Source organism: Pinus tabuliformis, chromosome 2_1 (genome assembly GCF_031772625.1).
Source record: "Pinus tabuliformis cultivar Carrire ecotype Pingquan chromosome 2_1, CPIR1, whole genome shotgun sequence".
In the NCBI taxonomy this organism is placed as follows: domain Eukaryota; kingdom Viridiplantae; phylum Streptophyta; class Pinopsida; order Pinales; family Pinaceae; genus Pinus; species Pinus tabuliformis.
The window spans coordinates 544,998,223-545,018,441 of record NC_142299.1 but is presented as its reverse complement, the minus strand read 5'-3'; the positions used below and the strand labels follow the sequence as shown (position 1 = coordinate 545,018,441).

The 20,219-nt window shown below is 32.1% G+C and overlaps 1 protein-coding gene across 1 annotated transcript; it reads right to left on the bottom strand.

The window, feature by feature from the left end:
- Window positions 1-1,379: 1,379 nt before the first annotated feature.
- On the bottom strand, window positions 1,380-2,163 carry LOC149201450 (uncharacterized). Its single transcript, XM_089399727.1, has 2 exons — window positions 1,843-2,163; window positions 1,380-1,600 (listed from the first exon to the last, which is right to left on the bottom strand). The coding sequence occupies exons 1-2, from the start codon at window positions 2,020-2,022 to the stop codon at window positions 1,439-1,441; spliced, it is 342 nt and encodes a 113-aa protein (XP_089255853.1). The 5' UTR covers window positions 2,023-2,163; the 3' UTR covers window positions 1,380-1,438.
- Window positions 2,164-20,219: the final 18,056 nt, after the last annotated feature.

The window sequence follows — 20,219 nt, the reverse complement described above, 5'->3', positions numbered from 1 at the left end:
TATATATATATATATATATATATATATATATATAGATATATATGGAGAGAGCAAGTGTGTGTGTTTTGCGGGTGAGATAGAGAGACAAAGAAGAAGAGATAACGAGAGATAGTGCGAGTGAGGGAGAGGAAGAGAGAAAGAGAGAGGGGGGAGAGCAGGAGATGGAGAGAGAGAAGGAGATAGGATGGGCGATACGCACAAAGATGAAGGGGAGAGAATGAGTGAACAAGAAAGAGACACACAGATATAAATAATTTTTTTTATATAGTATTATATATATTGAACACTATTAACCATTGAGAAAGAGGAAGTAACGCTTTTAAAAAAGGTTAAAGAAGTTCGATTTAGAAATTGAAGAATATTTTGGATTTTTATAGAAATAGATGCACTGATTTCATTGTAGATGTTGATTCCTGATCATATTTGATTGATCGCACTGGATACATAGATTTCCATGTAGTTATTGATTTCTAATCCTATTTCATCATCTACACTAATGCATATTTTAATATAGATGTTGATTCCTAATATTATTTGATTCCTTATACTAAATGCATTGATTTCATTGTAGATGTTGATTTGTAATCTTATTTTATTGCATGCACTAGATGCACTGATCTCAATGTATATGTTGATTTATAATCCAATTTGATTGTTTGCATTACATCCATTGGTTTTTGTTTAGATGTAAGTAGATGCATGATGTACATTAATTTTAAAGTAATTAGATTAATCATTTGCATTGATTTCACTGTAAGCACAAAAAATCTATTGACCAAATGCATTGGTTTTTGTGTTAAAATAATTCAACGATAAATAAAACTTGAATTTAATCTACTACATTCCTATTATTTTCATTTTCCACTATTCAACATTATTAGTCACTTTGCATCCACATGAAGTAATAGAAAGTAACTATTCTTAAACTAACACTCCCTAATTCAGCATGATTAACATTAGAGAAATTTACTATTAAATATTGGATAGCCAAAGAGGAAACCTATATTTATAATTTGAGAATAATCACAATTAACATAGAACAATTGGGCGGGAAGATAGATAACTGCTTTACACCATTGCATTTAACTACAGGGCCTAACTCCCAATGCCATGGACGGAAAATAATGTTGTAACACTCGAAAATTCTTTTCGTAATCCAGACCTATTAAGGCAAAAAATGTTCTTAAACTTACCAACCATTTACAGAATCCCCAACCACGGCGGAACTGACACGATTTACTAATTAAGCCTACAATTAAAACATTCCATACATACATTAATGGCAGAAAATGCATACTATTGTCAATTATTGACATTACAATGTTGATTAGAATCACAGAATGATCGAAGAAACAAAGAAAAGTGAAATGAGTGGCAGCATGACAAATTATTTCTTCAGGGCGAGAAACACAATTATATAAAATGCATGAGCACGTGGCTAAAAGTTGTGATGTTTCACTTCCTTGTGAGATTCCTTCTTTTTGTGATGCTCGTGGAAGACGTAGCCCCCTGCCCCCACTGCGGCTGTTGCTGCAATTTCCTCTGCAATCTTGTGCTTGTGCATATTCTCTGGGTCCTTCTTTGCTTGATGTTTCTCGTACTGCACACCGAAAGACCTAATTAATAATACGATGATAGTATAGGTAAACGCTATAAGCCCGGAAAATATATATTTCCGGTTGATCTAGTTCATCAATTCACGATAAATTATTCTAATTCAGATTTTACAAAACGATTAATACCTTCGATCCCTCAAAACAATTCACGTCATCATCACTAAAATTGGAATAAAGGAATAAGAGAGATATATACAGTACGGAATAAGAGGGATATATACAGTACCAGTGCAAACGTTCCAGCGGCTACTGTTCCCAGTTCACCTAAATGCTCCATTCGTTTATCATGCTTCTCCTCCTTTACCGCTTTCTCATACGGCGTCGCTTGTGGGGCGGTGTTCTGGCTCTCGTCTTCCTTGTCATGGTGGTGGAAATGGTGGTGGTGCTGGTGTTTATTCTCAGACATCCTTTCAAAAATTCCAATTACAACGGATTGTGACGAAATTCAGAAACTGACTTGTACAGCCTTACAATGATCAAAACAGAACTGAGTTAGATCCCAAAGGAATGGAAGGAGATGCAGAGACTGGCTTGTACGCTCTCACGAAACTCAAATTGTTCAACAGATTAGATTGAGGAGATGATAACGAAGTGGTGTTCTATATATAGCCAGAGTAGAATATTAAACACACAATACCGTGTGGAAACCGTCCTCACGCGTGAGTGTAGTTACCAGAATAGGCGGTGCGAGTCGCGACCATATGGTCCCTCCTTACCCGAAGGTGGTTACCGCCCAGAAACGTGCGCTTGATCTAAGGTGCCAGTAATTTGTTATCCTGAAATCATGATATTTTAATTATTAGTAAAATAGTATCGTGATTAGCCAGCCAAGGGAGGCATATCTGGATTAACGTGGGCCTGCAGTGTCATATTTGTTTTCTTAAAAGTTACGCATTACTCCCGAACAACCAGAACAGATTACCTGGGGCAGGGTACGCTGATTATTGTTTATATCTATATATATATATATATATATATATTATATATATATATATATATATATATATATTTTTTTAATGCAAAACATGGGAGAGCATCCGTGGTATATGCATGTTGTTTGTAATCTGTCTGTAAATAATTAATTAAAAGTAAGACTTTCGAGTGCTTTGTGCGATCCAGGCACTTTCAAAGAGAATCGGAGACTGGTTCTTCGATTCTTCTCTCGGTGGGTTATTTCAAGATGTGATATTACTTTTTAAAATGGTTTGTAAATTTTCTTTGTTTTTATTTAAAAGTTTTATTTGTTTGTAGGTAGTTAGGTTATTTGTTTTTATAAGATTTGTCATATTTTAGTTGTCAATTTTTAGGGAAGATAGTTATTTTTTGCTGCTATTTGTTGATGCAAGTTCACACAACACCGACTTTCAGTCTTACTAAATGCTTCTAAATCTTAGACTTTTAACCCATTTTCTTAAATCATAAAAGAATAAGCTCTTTTAAATAAACAAGATATATAGCAACCTGTTATGTTATGACATTCTAAAATGTCTAGCTATTTTTTTCCTTCCGTTTTTTTTAATGTGGGAGAAGTTAGTACTACATTTTTATTTATTTGTCACTTTGATTAAGATTTTTCGGAGTTAAATTGGTTTTGCATTAGATTGAAATTCTTAAAATATTATTTGTCTGTATCTTTAAGTTACGTTTATATGTGATATTCCTATTAAATTTGTAAAAATTTAAATATCAGAAGAATAGAAGAATAGTTGGTAAATATTTATTGGTTATTTAATTAGTTTTAAATTAATTATGATTAAATTTTTTATAATTGAAATAGTTAAATTTTATTTAGTTATTTGAAAGCGTTTTTACAGTAATATAGAATATTGAATTCATTAAATTTTTACGATAAAATAAAGTAATATTCATTTGACAATCGAAACCATCAAACTCCTTAAGTTCTCCCAAGATATTTATGGTGAAGCGTTGAATAATTGAAGTAATATTTTTTTTGTTATGTTATTTGGAAAGAATATGAAAACATTGACTTTCTGACTTTACTACACATCCGTGGGTATACCTAAGCACCGAAAGAAGTTTCGTTTCGACGTCAATGACAGTGCACTCCAAAATGATTATTCCCAATTTTACAGAGAGGTTTTTTTAATCGTAGTTGAGGTAATCGTAGTTGAGGTTATCAATCGATTGAATTTGCTGAATCGGCATTATCTTGTCGGTCCTTTAAAACGACTTACTTTTTAAAAGTAATAACAGCTAAATTTATTATTAGTTGATTGAACTTAAGCATTAAACACGAGTTATACATATCAATAATATATTCACAAATACAATATTCAATTATAATCTCAAAATGGAATGAAACACATTTTATTTTAGTTAAGTAAATCTTTATTCATGAATAAATATTTTATATAAGAAGTGGTCAAATAATATGAATGATATATCTTTTCCTAAATTAATTTTTCTTTAACTCTAATCAAAATCACCTTTCACTCATCTGAGATAGGATAAGGTTGTCTAATTTTGGTTATACCATGATGGATAGAGAATTTTATTAACAAGTGTGCTAGTAAAGAAATAGAGTGAAAAAATATTAAGATATTATGAATAGGTGATAAATCTAAATATGGAAAATTAGAATTATATTTTTATTTTCACTTGTGTAAATAGAAAATTAGAAATTAGAATTATCTTTGCATCTTTACTTGGGTAAAGAAGAAAATTAAAAGCTTTTAATATAAGATCAAATGATCAAATTATGAGGAGTTTTATAATAAATTAAATGATGACAAAGTCTCAAAATGACATAGGGTGAAAGCATTTGTTAGGATTGAAGTGAAAATCAATCTCTCTTAAAACATCTATTTTATAGATTTAAATTTCACAATATTTATCACAACACCAACCATTTTTATCTTTATATCCACAAAGTTATGTTGACCTTGGAAATCTTCTTTTATTTCTTTGCAAGAGAAGTAAAATTCTAAGAATTTATAATAATCCCTTACCTTCTTATGTTCTTAACGTCCAATACATCATATTTTTTAGTGAACATTAATCAGGATCATAATATTCATTTTTTTATAAAAGTTTGTGAACTGCAATTTGAATCATTCAGATTTGTCAATAAATAAAGCCTTGGTGGGCATTTTAGTGGAGGACAATTTTGACTTACATGACAAAAATGCAAGTACCACCTTCATTAGAAGACCCAATTGAATTATTGAGATTGAGTATTATTTTTTTCTCATAATTAGCATTAATTTTTCACATAAAATTTTTTGTTATGCAAGAATATGCCAAATGGGGTAAATTTTGTAGGGATAAAGTGAATGTTTCCCTATCTCAAATAAATGCAGACTAAGACCTCTACTTAATTTCCTAACTAGGACTAGTACTTAATTCATCTAGGACCTGTACTTAATTGATTGTGCAATAATGATCATTCCAACCTAAATATAAAATCATTTGATTCAACATATTATAGTCATCTTCATAGAGGAAATGTTACACACTAAAAACTAAGTCTAATAGAATAAAAATTGATTGTATCTAGCAATCATCACACTCTTGGTAATAATATTTGACATGGGACATGATTGGATAATTCTTGACCCTAGGATATAACCTTGCATCATGTGTGACAAATACCCTACATAACTATGTTTCCCACTTATACACAAGTTTCACATAAGGCAAGTCAAACAAAAACTCAGAATGTTCTAGTATAAATATTTAAGCTCAAGATAAAAGTATAACAATGTAAAAGTGTGTAAAATAATTAAATAAATAATCTACAATTTGAATCAATCACATTGGTGAATAAATGAAGTATGGTTGTGCATTTTAGGGGACCATGGCAATTTTGGCATGCTTCACAAAAATGCATGCCCATCCTTCATTTCAGGGCCAAATTGAATGATTGAAATTGGAGAGTATTTTTTTACTCGTAAGTAACATTAATACAATAAAAAATTTCTAATTTATTGATCCAAATGTTGAAGTTAATTTAAATGAAAGTGTTGGAGAAATCAAAGTTCACCTGTAGTATATAATTTCAATTAATCCAATTTGATAACAAGAGCATGCATGTAAATTAAAAGAAATTTTTGTCTACTTCAAAAAAAATCCATGCCCAACATTCATTTGAAGGCCAAATTCAATGATTCAACTTGGAGAATTTTTTTTACTCCTAGGTAACATTAATATATTTTTTTTTTTTTTTTACAATATATATTTCTATTTTTCAAGAATACTCCAAATTGCATCAATCTCATTCGGTAAATGTAGGGATTGTGTGCCTCAAATAAATGCACACCAAGAATGTTTTGGAATGGGGAGATGCACTAAAAAATATCAAATTTTAATTTTAGTAGTTGAAACTTATAATTTACTTGTTCAAAACCTATAAGTAAGGTTGGAGGAAATTATTCTACTAGTAATTAGGTTTAAATATTTCCAAGGGACAAATAAAGATATAATTCATAGCGTTTACATGTTTTATCATTTTCCTATATTCTAAAAATCGTTTTCCTATATTCTAAATATTTTTTAGGGTTTTGCGTTTGAGATTAGGTCAAGTGATGGAGATAGGGTTTGAAGATAAATAGTTAAGGCAAATGGAGACAAATAGGATTAGACCTTATTGTTGTTTGGCAATAAAGTCTAAGTACATATTGGGTTTCAATGCCACTCATCGATTGGAAAACTCTTGAAAAGGAATTCACAATACACATGAAAAAGGTGACTAAAATTCTAGTGTTTAAGAGAATAAAGGAATTTTTGGGATTCGCTATCAACTAGGACCTTTCAACTCACATTCAATATTTAAGATCTAGCTATGTGCAACATTCCATAATAACACCTCAAGAAAATACATAAAATTTCAATGTTAAACAAATATTGAAAAATGAAAACTTAAAACCAATCTCAAAAAAACACATAGTACCTCACAAATGAGAAAATTTCATCATTGTGAGCATTCATCCCATAACAATGCTACTCTACCTTAATAGTAGTATAATTCTAAGAAAGAAAAATTAAAAGGTAAATGATATTGAACTCTTTCATCTTATCACTAATGTGTTACGATTTACAAATTATAAGTCTATTCCTACTCATATATGAGCTGAGAGGCATTTGAAATGTGTGGGGGACATGCCTCACCACATAGCATGAAGTACATCCTCACTAAATTTGGGTGGACAAAAATTCATCCTCATTAAATTTCTGTTGTGCATGAATACTCCAAATTGGATTGATTTTATAAGGTAAAAGGCAGGGATTGTGTGCCTTAAATAAGTAAACACCAAGACTTGTAACTAATTCGAAGTGCAATAATTATCATTCCAATATCCTAAAGATATAAAAATTTTCTACAAAATATCGTAGTAATTTTTCTAAATTAAATCTTATTCAATAAAATTCAAGTTTTCCAATGTAGCAATGTATCATATCTTCCAATCTTCAAGCCGGAACAAGTATGCACTCTGGGGCCAAACCAATTACACTCTTGGTAATGACATTTGAAGTTGTACATGATTGGACAATACCTAAACTTACGATATAACCTTATATTTTTTACTAATATCATACATAACTATGTTTCTCACTTATACCCAAATTTTACATAAGGCAAGTCGGAGGAAAAATTAAAATGTTGTATGAAATATGAAATATAAATGTTTAAGCTCAAAGTAAAGATATAACAATGTAAAAGTGTGTAAAATCATTAAATAAACAATATAAATTTGAATAAATAAGATTGGACAATAAATGAAGCGTTGACATGCATTTTAGTGAGCAAGGACATTTTGGCTTCCTTCACAAAAATGGACACCTACCCTTCATTTCAAAGCCAAATTGAATAGTTCAACTTGGAGAGGATTTTTTTACTCATAAGTAAAATTAATACAATCATTTTTTTCTAGTTTATTGATTTGAAGGTCTAATTTAATGTAAATTAAAGTTAATCGGGCAATTCTTCCGACTCGATTGCCTACTACACATGATGATCATCGGTCTCGAATAGAATATTGATATCATTCTTCCCTTTCCAAAGGAAAACTTTAGACTTCAAGTTCTAAATAGGTAATTCACCTAAGGTTCTTCTTCTCGAGTTCACAACCAACTTCCTCTTTCATTAGGGAGTGAAACAGATAAGAAAGGAGATTCTGAGGTTCACCCATCACAACCTTGATATGAAGGTTGGAATTAGTTTATTGATCCTTGATAGTTATGCATTAAATGGGAGAGTCATAATGTATCATCAAATAAGTGGAAAAGACTCTTCCAAGTAGATATCCATGGAAATACAGTCCATAATGTCAAAAGTAAAAATGGCTCATAGAAATGAACCAACAACGTTATTTAGAAGACATCATGGTCTTTAATGCTTTAGTTTTGTTGATTCTTCTTGCTCCCTCTAAGACGAATGCTCATAGCACACATGTCCTCTTGTAATATTGTTCTTCCACCAGAAAATCCTTCATATGTTCTTTCAATTCATATTAGTAGTCCAAGGAAGAAAATAAAAGCAATGACAATAATAATCGAGAAAGTAGACAATGTGTTAGCTCATTCCTCCGTTAACATCATCCATATTGACATCATGGAAGTAGGGTTTCTAGAAGAATTTACCCTATGGATTAACCCATAAGACCTAAACCTAATCCTTAGGGCTTATACTAATTGTATAGGGTTTTATATCCAAACCCCATATCCATACAAACCCTAGAATCATAGTTGTAGGGCTTTGTATATGAACCCTATAATTTTTCATTTTGACACACTTAGTATTAATAGAAACATTTTCGGAAGAAATCTCATCATAAGAATTATGTTGAGGTGTTTCGAACCAACTAGTGTGGCTCATCATCAGGACAAGATGAAGAATCAAATCATAGCTCTAGGTTAAATAGGGAGATGGGCCTTCTAACAAATAAACATCATTCTGAATAATGTTTCTATTATTCAGAATATGGATCATAGACGCTTAAATTTGAATAACACTTAGTACTTATAAACCCTAGATATTCATCCTAAGTATTCAATCTAGAGCCAAAAATATTAGAAACAAGACATCCTTCTCAGAAATGTATACTTAATTTATAAATTTTTCCTTTTTGTATCTTTATCAAATGTTTTGGTTTAAAAAATTGTTTTTTAACTTCAGAATCATATCATTCCTCAAATAACAACTCACTAATAGCTAGTTTCTGGACTAAGATTTGTGAAACCAAAACCACTCCATATCATAAAGTGGTTTTGTCAAGAGACACACAAAAGCATTTGGGAAGTGTGCATGCACAAAACATCCTTCCAAACCCTCAACTTTGAACAACCTCACACTTCGACGCATCATTTAGAAATACTGATGGACAAATAAAACAATGCGAATATCCAAAAAAACATCGTAATGCATAGGAAATAGTAATGAACACATGTGGAATTCTCAATATTTTCTTCTAAAGATTAAGCATCCCATGAAAATGCTCAAATAAACCAAGAAAAATCTTGGCTATGGATTGCTAATGTGGTGCTATCAATGAGAAGGGATAACAAATTATCAAATCGTGAACTCCAAATTCACTCTCACCCTCCCACATGGCACCCAACACACCATTCTTTCCAAATCATCTACAATTCTAATGAGTTGGAGAAAAGTTAATTAATGCAAATAATAATAGTTATAGAGATAAAGTGAGATCCATCTAATTTTAAACCACAATAGTGATGATTTCAACCAAGGAAGAGTCATCTAGTTGCAGAAGATAAAGGTAAAGTTCAAAATGTGCATAGGTTTTAAGAGAGGAGGACACACATCCATTGAGTGAGGTGCATTCCATGGAATTTCCTTGAGCAAGGTTGACAATGAAACTCCCACCACCTTCCACCACCTTTTCATCATATTCCCTTTTTTAATATTTTAAAAAATCTAAAATAACCCAAGTTCAAGATGTCTCATCAAGGCCATTTGCCAATGATACTTATGATAATTCTTATTTTCATTTTTCTTTGATTATTTTGTATTTTTACAACAAAAAAGATACAAAAATTCACATTCCAAAGCAAAATTAGGGTTATTGCAACAAATTTGCAGTCAATGTCCAACATTGTAAATTGATCAATATTCCTTGCTTGGGCAAGGACTAATAACCAAATATTTCATGCAATTAAATCATTGTTAAATTATTTGATATCCATTACAAATTCGTCAATTTTATGTATGATATAATGTGATTATAGTTCATGAGAAGCACTTGCAAGTAAGAACACATTAACAATTGGTTCTATCAATGATCATACCTTGTTCCTTGTTATGTTGAGTATAACAACCTTTCATGTTGGATATTTAATGTGTTATTGAATCTTCATTGATAAAATTTTAACATGACACCTTCAAGTCACAATACGTTTTTAATCACAAATTATTAGTTCCAAAATTTTTAGCCTAGTAAGAAAAATTTTACCATTGAAATTTTCATATGCCCCTTAGATGTTTTGCTTTCCTTTCAACTTGAAACTTTGATTGATAATTCCTATCTAACACTTCTTGCTAAAGGGATTTTTATCTCTATACAAAATGAAGTCAATAAAGCTATCTCCTTCATCAAGAATATCTATAATGTTTAACATCAAGTTGAAGAAATTTTATGGCACACTTCAACTAATAACAAACAATGACATGACAAACATCATGCCCTCACAACTTCTTGGTTGAGGATAGAGTCTATATTCACATTCAAAATATAAGTTTAAAGGCCCATGTTGATAGTTATGATCACTTTGAACGATATTTATAACATCATTAAGAATTATGGAAATAAAGATTTCAACCTATCATTGTACCTTGTCAAGCATGCAATTTCAATATTGAGCTCTACTAGCCTTATAATACTTAATTATTTAAACATAGCACAACACAACCATATTATTTATTGAACATATATCCCAAGTTCAACACATCAATTTTAATTAACCAAGTCATTGATATGACAAGTTGACATACTCACAAAAAAGCTAGAGAACTCTATTGCATTGTTGATGTATGTTGATTTCCTACAAAGACCAAGCACTTCACTCTCAAGCAAGTGCAACAAAGGTTTCCTCAATTGGTAAAAAATTCCTTGAGTTTGTTACATTAACACCTCATTTATTACTTTGGGGATCTACACTTCTACCTCTAATGCAATGAGGACTATTTTCTACTTGGGGAGGGGCTTTTGATATGCATCTTATCATGATTATAGTGTGCATTAAGCACTTCTCAACTTATATTGTAGTGATCTAATATGTGAGAAGTATCCATTCATCACCATATTTAATACAACAACAACATAAATTAAATATTCACCACATTAATGAATTTTAATGACTATATATTCCATGTTCCACCTTGGAGAAATTGGCATTTCATCCATTGTACCTCCTGAACTCTAAATTTTCTAACATAGGTAGTAGATTCTCATCATTGAAAACCTCAATGCATTGACAATAGGAAGTTTCCATAATCGTAAACCTCATATTAACCTTGAACACAACTCTGCGAGATGCAAAAATAGGTATTTTCATGATAGAAGCACCTAAATGACAAATTTTCCCCATTATTAGGTTGTTCTTAGGTCGAGGCTAGCCCACATATTGATTGGAAAAACAATCTACCCAAGCATGGAATGTTATCACTAAGTTTGCATAAGATTCAATCAATCCTCGACACCCTTTGAGACAATATAACTCTCATTATTAGCTCCCACATCAACCTTACCATAAAGTTTGAATTGAAGACTTTATGGAAACTAAACTCCACACAAATCACCTTATTTACAAGTGAATATTACAAATCTATAAATCACATGTACAAATAAAACCAAAAATCGTAAAAATTTTGAAAGGTGAAATTGTAAATTTTTTTAAAAACATATATTATATGTGATAAAAAAAAAATGTGATGTCACTTTCCAAAATATTCATCCCCATACAAATAGGTTGAGCATTTGGCCCAAATTTGGTTAAATTCAAACTATCTTTTAATAAAAGTTGAAATCGTACATTGCATTTTTTTTCCAATTCAACATTTGCACGATTTTGAAGCTCCTACATTCTCCCTCGACCTCAATTTTGAATTGAAACATGTGTCATTCCCATTGAGTTTGAAGACGATGAAGAAGAATATGAAAACTTAGGCACTTCTAACCAAGATCATGAAATAAAATTCTAGGAAGCTATCATCAACATATCATAATAGATCTCGAACCTAGAGTTTCCAACAAGGATCGAGCCTTGCAATTAAAGTTTTTTAGATCCATATGATGAAGATCCACAATGCTACAATGAAGAGATTCTCATGATATTCAAGAGGCTAAGTTGAGCCCCCCTCAAATGATAATTATATCACTGTTGCTAAATCCCATTATCAAACTTTAGGTCAAAGGAATGAACTAAACAAACCCCCTCATCAATTTCAATAATATTGAAGATTTTTCCATGGATGATGATTTTTTTAGAGGTTAGTTGAAATTAACCATTAACAAGGGTATTTGTGTGTTTCAACAATGATCTTGAAGTAGTGACTAAATCCAAAAATTTGTAGCTATTTATGTATTTAACGATGTATATTGCAAATTATAATATACTTACACCATTCGCCTTTATATAAAGGAAAATGAAATTATATATTATAGGTCAGATAGGTTACCCTAATATTATGCTTATACAACAAATTGTTATGTAAAGTTATCATTTCTTCTATTTCTGGGTGCAATTAGCCTTTTATGAGCATATTGTTATCTGAAGATAAAACTCTGAAATATTGTTGACTAGGGTTTTTTCCCTCACAATTAAATTATTGTAGTTTGTCTGGAAAGAATGAGAGATTTCAAAATAAATACATATTTGTTTTCTTACTCTGCATGCATATTTGATCTGGTGACATAGGTGAATGAGGGGCTCATGGGTTTTGATATGCACATTTTGGAAAATGGCACAGAGAAATTCCCTATCTCTGTCTAGTGACAGTTGTTGGTAGATCTAACTACAAATATAGTCTACTAGGAAGAATTCTTTATTGTGAATCTTCAATAGTGGACTCATGAACCTTTTAGTAATACAATATATTCATTGTAATAAAGTTTTATAATATCATGTTGCCCAAAGAATTTTCATATCTACATTAAAAGTGAAATGTTCTATCATAATGGAGATGAATATATTGGACTCAGATTAATAAGGAGAAAGTTAGACATGAGGATCTTAATATTCTTGTGCTCATAAGACAATATTTGTTCAGGTTAAACATGATGGTATATCCTATTTAGAATAGTAATCTATGACGATCATTCACATTGAACAGCTTATAGAAGTTCTTAATTTCTTATTTTCCACTACCTTTGCAAAGTCTTGGTAATCTAGTATATATGCATAATAGACATGAAGAGGCAGTGAAATTTTGTAAATATGTATTGTGTCGCAAGCCTCTTGAATTCAAGACTATTTTGTGTGATGAAGTGTATGTACCAATCAATGATGTAGACTTACTCATTACAATTGGTGGGGATGGAACACATTTTAATACTAACTATATGGAAAATGCAATCCCAATTTATAGAATAAATTCAAACTGTGCATGGAATATAGAGGTTTGTTATAGTGTAAGATAACATAAGTACTGACTTTATTATAATATGAAGTCGTATTGGTTAAAGAGAAATTTGAAGGGATTAAGGAAAAGTCAAATTTCAAGGTTGATTGGCTCTATCTATCTCCATAACGACAACTTGATCAAATATAGAAAATGGGGTTTGCGACTTTTGCAATCTACAATTCGCAACATCTGTGACTGCATCAAGTTTCATTTATTTTCTTTAATTCAGGCATGGTTATGCAAAATATTATGATAGAATAAGTTTATGAAGCCTATTTTCTTCTTAAAAATTGGTGATACATAAATTATAAATATTGTTTTATATTTTTGCAGGTTGAGGAGTGGTCACATTCATTCGATGCAATAAGAAGTATTGATTATTTGTGTGGTTCTGCGGTACAATTTTTTTAGTAGGTAAATTTTCCATTGATGGATATTGTTGCTATTTACAAAAACTATATTTCATATTTGGTTCTAGAGTCTTAAGTGACTAAACCTCCTATTTGTGGATGAACATATGCCAAAAATGGTAGCTAATTGAAATGTCTTGTATAGTGTTGTAGGAAGGGTTTTCTAATTCTCAGTTTGACTTGCTACTTTCATGATGGAGTGTGATAACTCAATTGTTTCATAATCCCACTTAGCCCCCTTTTGTCTTCGATCCCAACATTTCTATAAGTGATTTCCGGGAGAAATATTAATTTGCTTGTCACGATAAAAAATAGTATTTTATTTTATTAAGCATTTCATAGTTTCTAATGAGTATTTGATTTATATTTTTTCCTAGGTTATGAACTTCATGTAGTTAGGGTAACTTCCATTGACAATTTAGGTCGTAAACATTGTTGTTATATGATATAGGCTTTTATTTATCTACCATTTGTTTTGTGTAATGTCTAAATAATTGAGGAGAATTTCTAGTAGATGGTGATGATTTTCATTTACATTTTCACTCTGAATTTAATTTTCACATGCAAGTTTCATTATGACTCATTAAGAATTTAATTCCCTAGTGTATTCATCAACTTCAGAAGTTTTTTGAAATATGCTTGTTTGTTTAGCAATTTCTTCATTTATGTGGAGTACATTGTGTGAATTTGCATGAAACTACAACCATATGTGCATATTTTATGCTGCAATGGAATTGTTTTCTTTTATGACTATAAATTCTCATTCCCCCTAAATTCTCAAATGATAAGCAATACTTTGACTACTTTTCTATTGGAAATAGTACTGCGGGGGGGAATCAGTATTATCAGATCAATAATTTTTCTTTTTCATAATTAGATTTATATATGCTACTTCAAAAAGGGAAACACAACTGTATTTAAGGCAACCAACATTTACGCAGTAAACTTATGATTCATTTAATTCATTGTATGTTGATATTTAATCAATGCATCAATACTTCATCAATCATTAAATACTAACCATGTGGAGTATAAACATAATAAACCACTACACATAAGCAACACACATGACCACTGAGATTTAAGGTGGAAACCCAATGTGGGCGAAAACAACCTGCTACTGTTGTCTTTGTCTTCTTTTAATAATAATAAAATTTATTTACAATCTTGTATTGATGCAGACTCGTACCAATACGTAGGCTTCTACCTGTAGAAGGTTACAACCTTCTCTCATTCTCCAGCTTCTACTAGAAGGGAGATACAACCCCGTAGCTCTTGTAGTAGCCAATATGTTTACTAGTATGCAGGTGCCAGCCTACAAAAAACTCCACTTTTCCACTAGGGACTAGGTTTCATGACTTTTCAGACTGGATGCTCCTGACACATATCAATACATATGAAGACCTTGATTCATCAACAACCCATCAAAAATTTAGAAACTCAAACTTCATCAACCAACATGTAGTTAATTTGAAACAATCAGATCACTGCCATTAGAACACTGTGTTGAACCCAGAAACCTGTATCAACATTCAGAACCAACTGAAACCTAAAATGTTCATGTGTCAGACTATATATGCTACTTCAATGAAGAAAACCTGCATGTATACACTACTTCCTTTAGCCCAACCTGCGTATACCTCTAAAGATTCTGAGTCATAAAATCTATGAATCGCAAACTGTACCAACTAGTAGTGTACTGAACATCTACTGTCAACCTACAGAACTTTACACATGTAGGCAACAGAAAACACTTCTTCTCACTAATACAATCAATCAAATATAAACCTCCTTATGAATTCATATTTATATTTAGATCTAAGAAGACTTCATTGATAGACAACAATAAAATAGCAACAACAATAAATGAATAATAATAATCTGATAGATAAGTCATCTTTGAACATCAAGCCTTGCTTTTGTATACGGTACTTGAAAAAAGAGAACCTACATGTATATGCTCTTTTTCCGAGACGAACTTGCGTACAGATCTGCAAATATTGACTTAGAACTTTGCTGCAATTCCAGACTTCAGACAAACCTAGATAAAGATAGATAACACAAAACATCATATCTAGCCTCAATCAATATCAGATCATTCAATAATAAGTCATTTCAGGTCTCATGATCCTGATCCAATATTGAACTCAAGGTGCACATAAATATTTCAGATCTAGTCCCAAACATAAATCTGCAACATCAAATATACTTCAGATATAAGTATTCCTTAAAATATTATTCACTTCACGTTTGGCCTTATGATCCTCTCTTCTTTATATAGGTTTTTGGCCTTTCTTAATACCATGGACCGAATCCACTTAGGACCAATACCTTGGATCAAATACCACGGACCGAATACCTGTAACTAAATACCTAGGGTCAATATCATGGTCTAAAGATACCTTAGACCAAATACCTCAGACCAAAACCATGGTTTTCAACATGAATGTGCTTTTCCTTCTCTGGGAGTGTGTGTGTATGTTATATGGTATTTCTATTTTGAGTACCTGCGTGTATATGCTACTTGGACTAAGTGAATCTATGTGTATCTCTTAAACTTCTCTTACATCATCTTCTTCCTTCAACTTCTTTATTCTGATCAATAAACCTTAGTTCCATCTTCCTAATCCTTTGCACCACTTCCCTATTGCCTCTAAATATTCTTGTGGGCCTCTTATCAAAACTAAGTTGACCTATAGAGTTGCCATGAAGGACAATAATTATATCATAATGCTAACAATCTCCCCCTTTCAAATTGATGGCAACCATGATGGTGTTGACTACTGCAAGCTGTAAATACTATTAGAGATACCATACAACACCAAAATACCAAAATACTCTCCCCCTTTGACATCAAGGGAAAAGGGCGGACGACTCTACTCTCCTCCTTTGCATGATGTTATCCATAATCCCCCTGAGTAAATTTCGATTCTACAGAGAGATTATTCAATATAATAACATGACACTATAACTCAACAAAGTGAGTATGACCTCCCTATGACCACGAACTCATACATACATCAATCACCCAACCAACCGGGGATACACCATATTTGACTCATCTACCCAACCAAGTGGGGATATACATGACAGAAATATAACAATTATTACATCATCCATCCCAAGGATATTGGGGAAACAAATTACATCATATGACCAATACAACTCATTGAAATATAGACCATGATGGAAGAAGTTATATCACACTAATGACTGATGCAATTAAGAAATAACTGAGTTCAGCAACCATAATGGCAACAATGTGGAATGTGAATGCTCCCCCTAAACTTGTGCTACCACTATTTTCTGTTTGTTAGAAAAACATATACGCACTTTCAGCCAAGGCAACCCGCGTGTACCCACACATATACTTCAGGAAACCAACATGTAGTAAACTTCGTGTGAACAACTAGATTTCACAACAGGATTATACAAAAACAACTCCCAATGTTTGTCTGGGATATTCAAATGTTTCTCTGGGTAGTGGTTTAGTGAATATATCAGGAACCTGTTCCTTGGAGTGGACATACTCCAATTTGACCTTTTTTTCAAGCACTTTTTCTTGTAGAAAATGGTACTTGACGGGTATGTGCTTGGTCTTGGAGTGCATGACTGGATTCTTTGAAATACTGATGGCACTTGTATTATCACATATAATGGAGATGGGTGGAGCACATGTGATCATAATGCCTTGCAAAGTTTACATCATCCAAAGTAGTTGTGTGCAGCAAGATGCAGTAGCCACATATTCTGCTTCAGCTATAGATAAAGTAATTGAAATTTTTTTCTTTCTAAACCAAGACGCTAACCTGGAACCCATATAAAATGCACCACCATTAGTGATTTTTCTATCATCAACTTCCTACCCAATCTTCATCTGTATATGCATGTAGAGTAAGATCTGCATCTCTATGATACCATAGTCCAAAGTCCTAAGTTCCTTGAATATATTTGAAAATTCTTTTGACTGCCTGAAGGTGTGATTCCTTTGGATTTTCTTGGAATCTTCCAACTATTCCTACTACATGCATGATGTTAGATTGGGTACCTATTAGATAAAGCAGACTGCCAATCATGGATATGTAAGTTGGTTGATGTACTGTTGTTGATTCATCATTTGAGCTGAGACTGCCTCCTGTTACCATTGGAGTAAATACATGTTTAGAATTTTCATGATCTACTTGAGATATTTGGTTTGTGAAAGAAAAATACCATCTTTAGTTTGTTGAACCTGTAGACCAAGAAAATAGGTAAGCTCACCAAGCAAGGACATTTCAAATTTTTGTTGCATCACTGAAACAAAATTCTGACTCATGGATTCTTCATTGCTACCAAAATTGATACCAGCAACATAAACAATAATAAGTAGCAGCTTATCATTTTCAATCTTTTTATATAAATTTCTATCTGCAAAACCTTTTGTAAAACCCTGTTGGTGTATATATTTGTCAAGGTGGTAATACCAAACCATTGGAGTCCGTTTCAGACCATAGACAACCTTTTTGAGTCTGCATACAAGTTTTTCATAGTTTCCAAGAATGAATACTTCTAATTGTTCAATATAAAATTCTTCTTCTAAATCTCAATTAAGGAAGGTTGATTTTACATCCATTTGGTATACTTTGAATTTCCAAAAACTAGAAGGAGCAAAAAACATTCTTATGGCTTCAAGTCTGGCAACAAGTGCAAAATTTTATTCAAAATCTATACCTTCTTGTTGGGCACACCCTTTACAAACAATTCCGACCTTGTTTCTAATGACTTATCCATTTTTAGCTTGTCCTTGAATATCCATTTAGTTCCTATAATATTTTTATCATGGGGTCTAGGAACTAATTCCCAAGTGCCATTCTTTTCAATTTCCTCAAGTTCTTCATCCATGGCCTTGACCCAGCATTCATCTTTTCATGATTCATTTACATTTTGAGGTGCAGTGGAGGATAGTAACGCTAGATAGCTTGAGGTCCCTGTAATAGTTCTTCTTGTCCATACACCAGCCTCCCTTTCTCCTAAAATTTGAGTTTCTGGATGATTTTTCTGAACATACATGGACAGAGTCTTTTCTTCTACCATTATATCTTCTTCTGGTGCTTCATTGGTTTCTTCTTCAATATAAATTTGATTTGATGTGGGAAACTAATTCCCATCTTCCTCATTGTCGTAATCTTCTGCTGATTTTATCTGTTTTGGATTTCTGCATGCTTCATCAACTACAACATCAATGCTTTCAATAATTTTCCCAAGTCTTTTATTATAACATTTATATCCTTTACTTCTGGAAGAATAACCTAGAAGAATCCCTTCATCTGCTCTGGGTTCAAACTTACTAAGTTTTTCATCAGTCCTTTTGATAAGACATTTGCTTCCAAAAACTTTAAATTATTTTATAGTAGGAGTCTTACTATACCAAATTTCATGTGGAGTTTGAGTGCTATTTACTCAAACATTTCCTTTGTTGAGAATAGTCAAGGTAGTAATGCAGCTTCACCCCATAAAGTTGCAGGAGTTCCAGATTCATCTATCATGGCTCGAGCCATTTGTTGAACTATTATGTTCATCATTTCTACTACACCATTTTGCTAAGGTGTTCTTGTAGTGGATAATTCCCTTTTTATTCCATGTTGTTCACAAAAGTAAAAGAATTCATTTGATATAAATTCCCCTCCTCGATCAAATCCGAGGCATTTGATTTTTTGATATGATTCATTTTCAACCAAAGCTTTTAAGGCTTGGAACATTTTGAATGCTTCATCTTTATGATTTAGAAGACCTGTCCAACACATTCTGGAAAAATCATCAATGAAAAAAAAAGTATTCTTCTCCACGAGGTGACTTTTTCCTTGTTGGTTCACATAAATCAGTATGGATAAGTTCAAGAGGCTTACTAGCCGACCCTCGTTTTTCCATGAAGTGAACTCTGTTTTTCTTACCAATTTGACATGGTTTGCATACTGTATTTTCTGGGATGTTGATATCCGAAAGATCACAAACAACATTGACTCTGCATGCTTTTCTTATTTGAAAAAAGCTTAGATGTCCCAATCTTCTATGCCACAACTAGTCTTCATCATTTTTCTTAGATAGAAATGTTGTTGTTCTCCTTTGAGTATGTATAAGTTGTTTGGAGTTCTTGTACCTTTTTTCACGATCCCTCCTGTATCAAGCTCACAAGCAACACATCTATTTGATCTAAACACCACTACATTTCCTTGATCACACATTTGACTAACACTCAATAGGTTATGCTTTAAACCATCCTTGATCACACATTTGACTAACACTCAACAGGTTATGCTTTAGACCATCTACATACATAACATTTCTAGCTTTAACCTTTTACTTTCAAGAAAACAGAGCCTTTACCTTTTATGACAGCTAGAGTTTCATTTCCAAATGAGACATTCTCTTCCCTTTCTAAGTCATCATACGGGTGAAGTTTCTCTTTGTCACGTGTCATATGTTTGGAGCATCCACTGTCGATGTACCATTAATTTTCTTGTCCTTTTGCATACAAGGCTATACCACATAATTCTATTTGAGATTATTTCCTTCTCCATATCTTGGGATTTAATGGCGTTTTCTCCTTTTGAG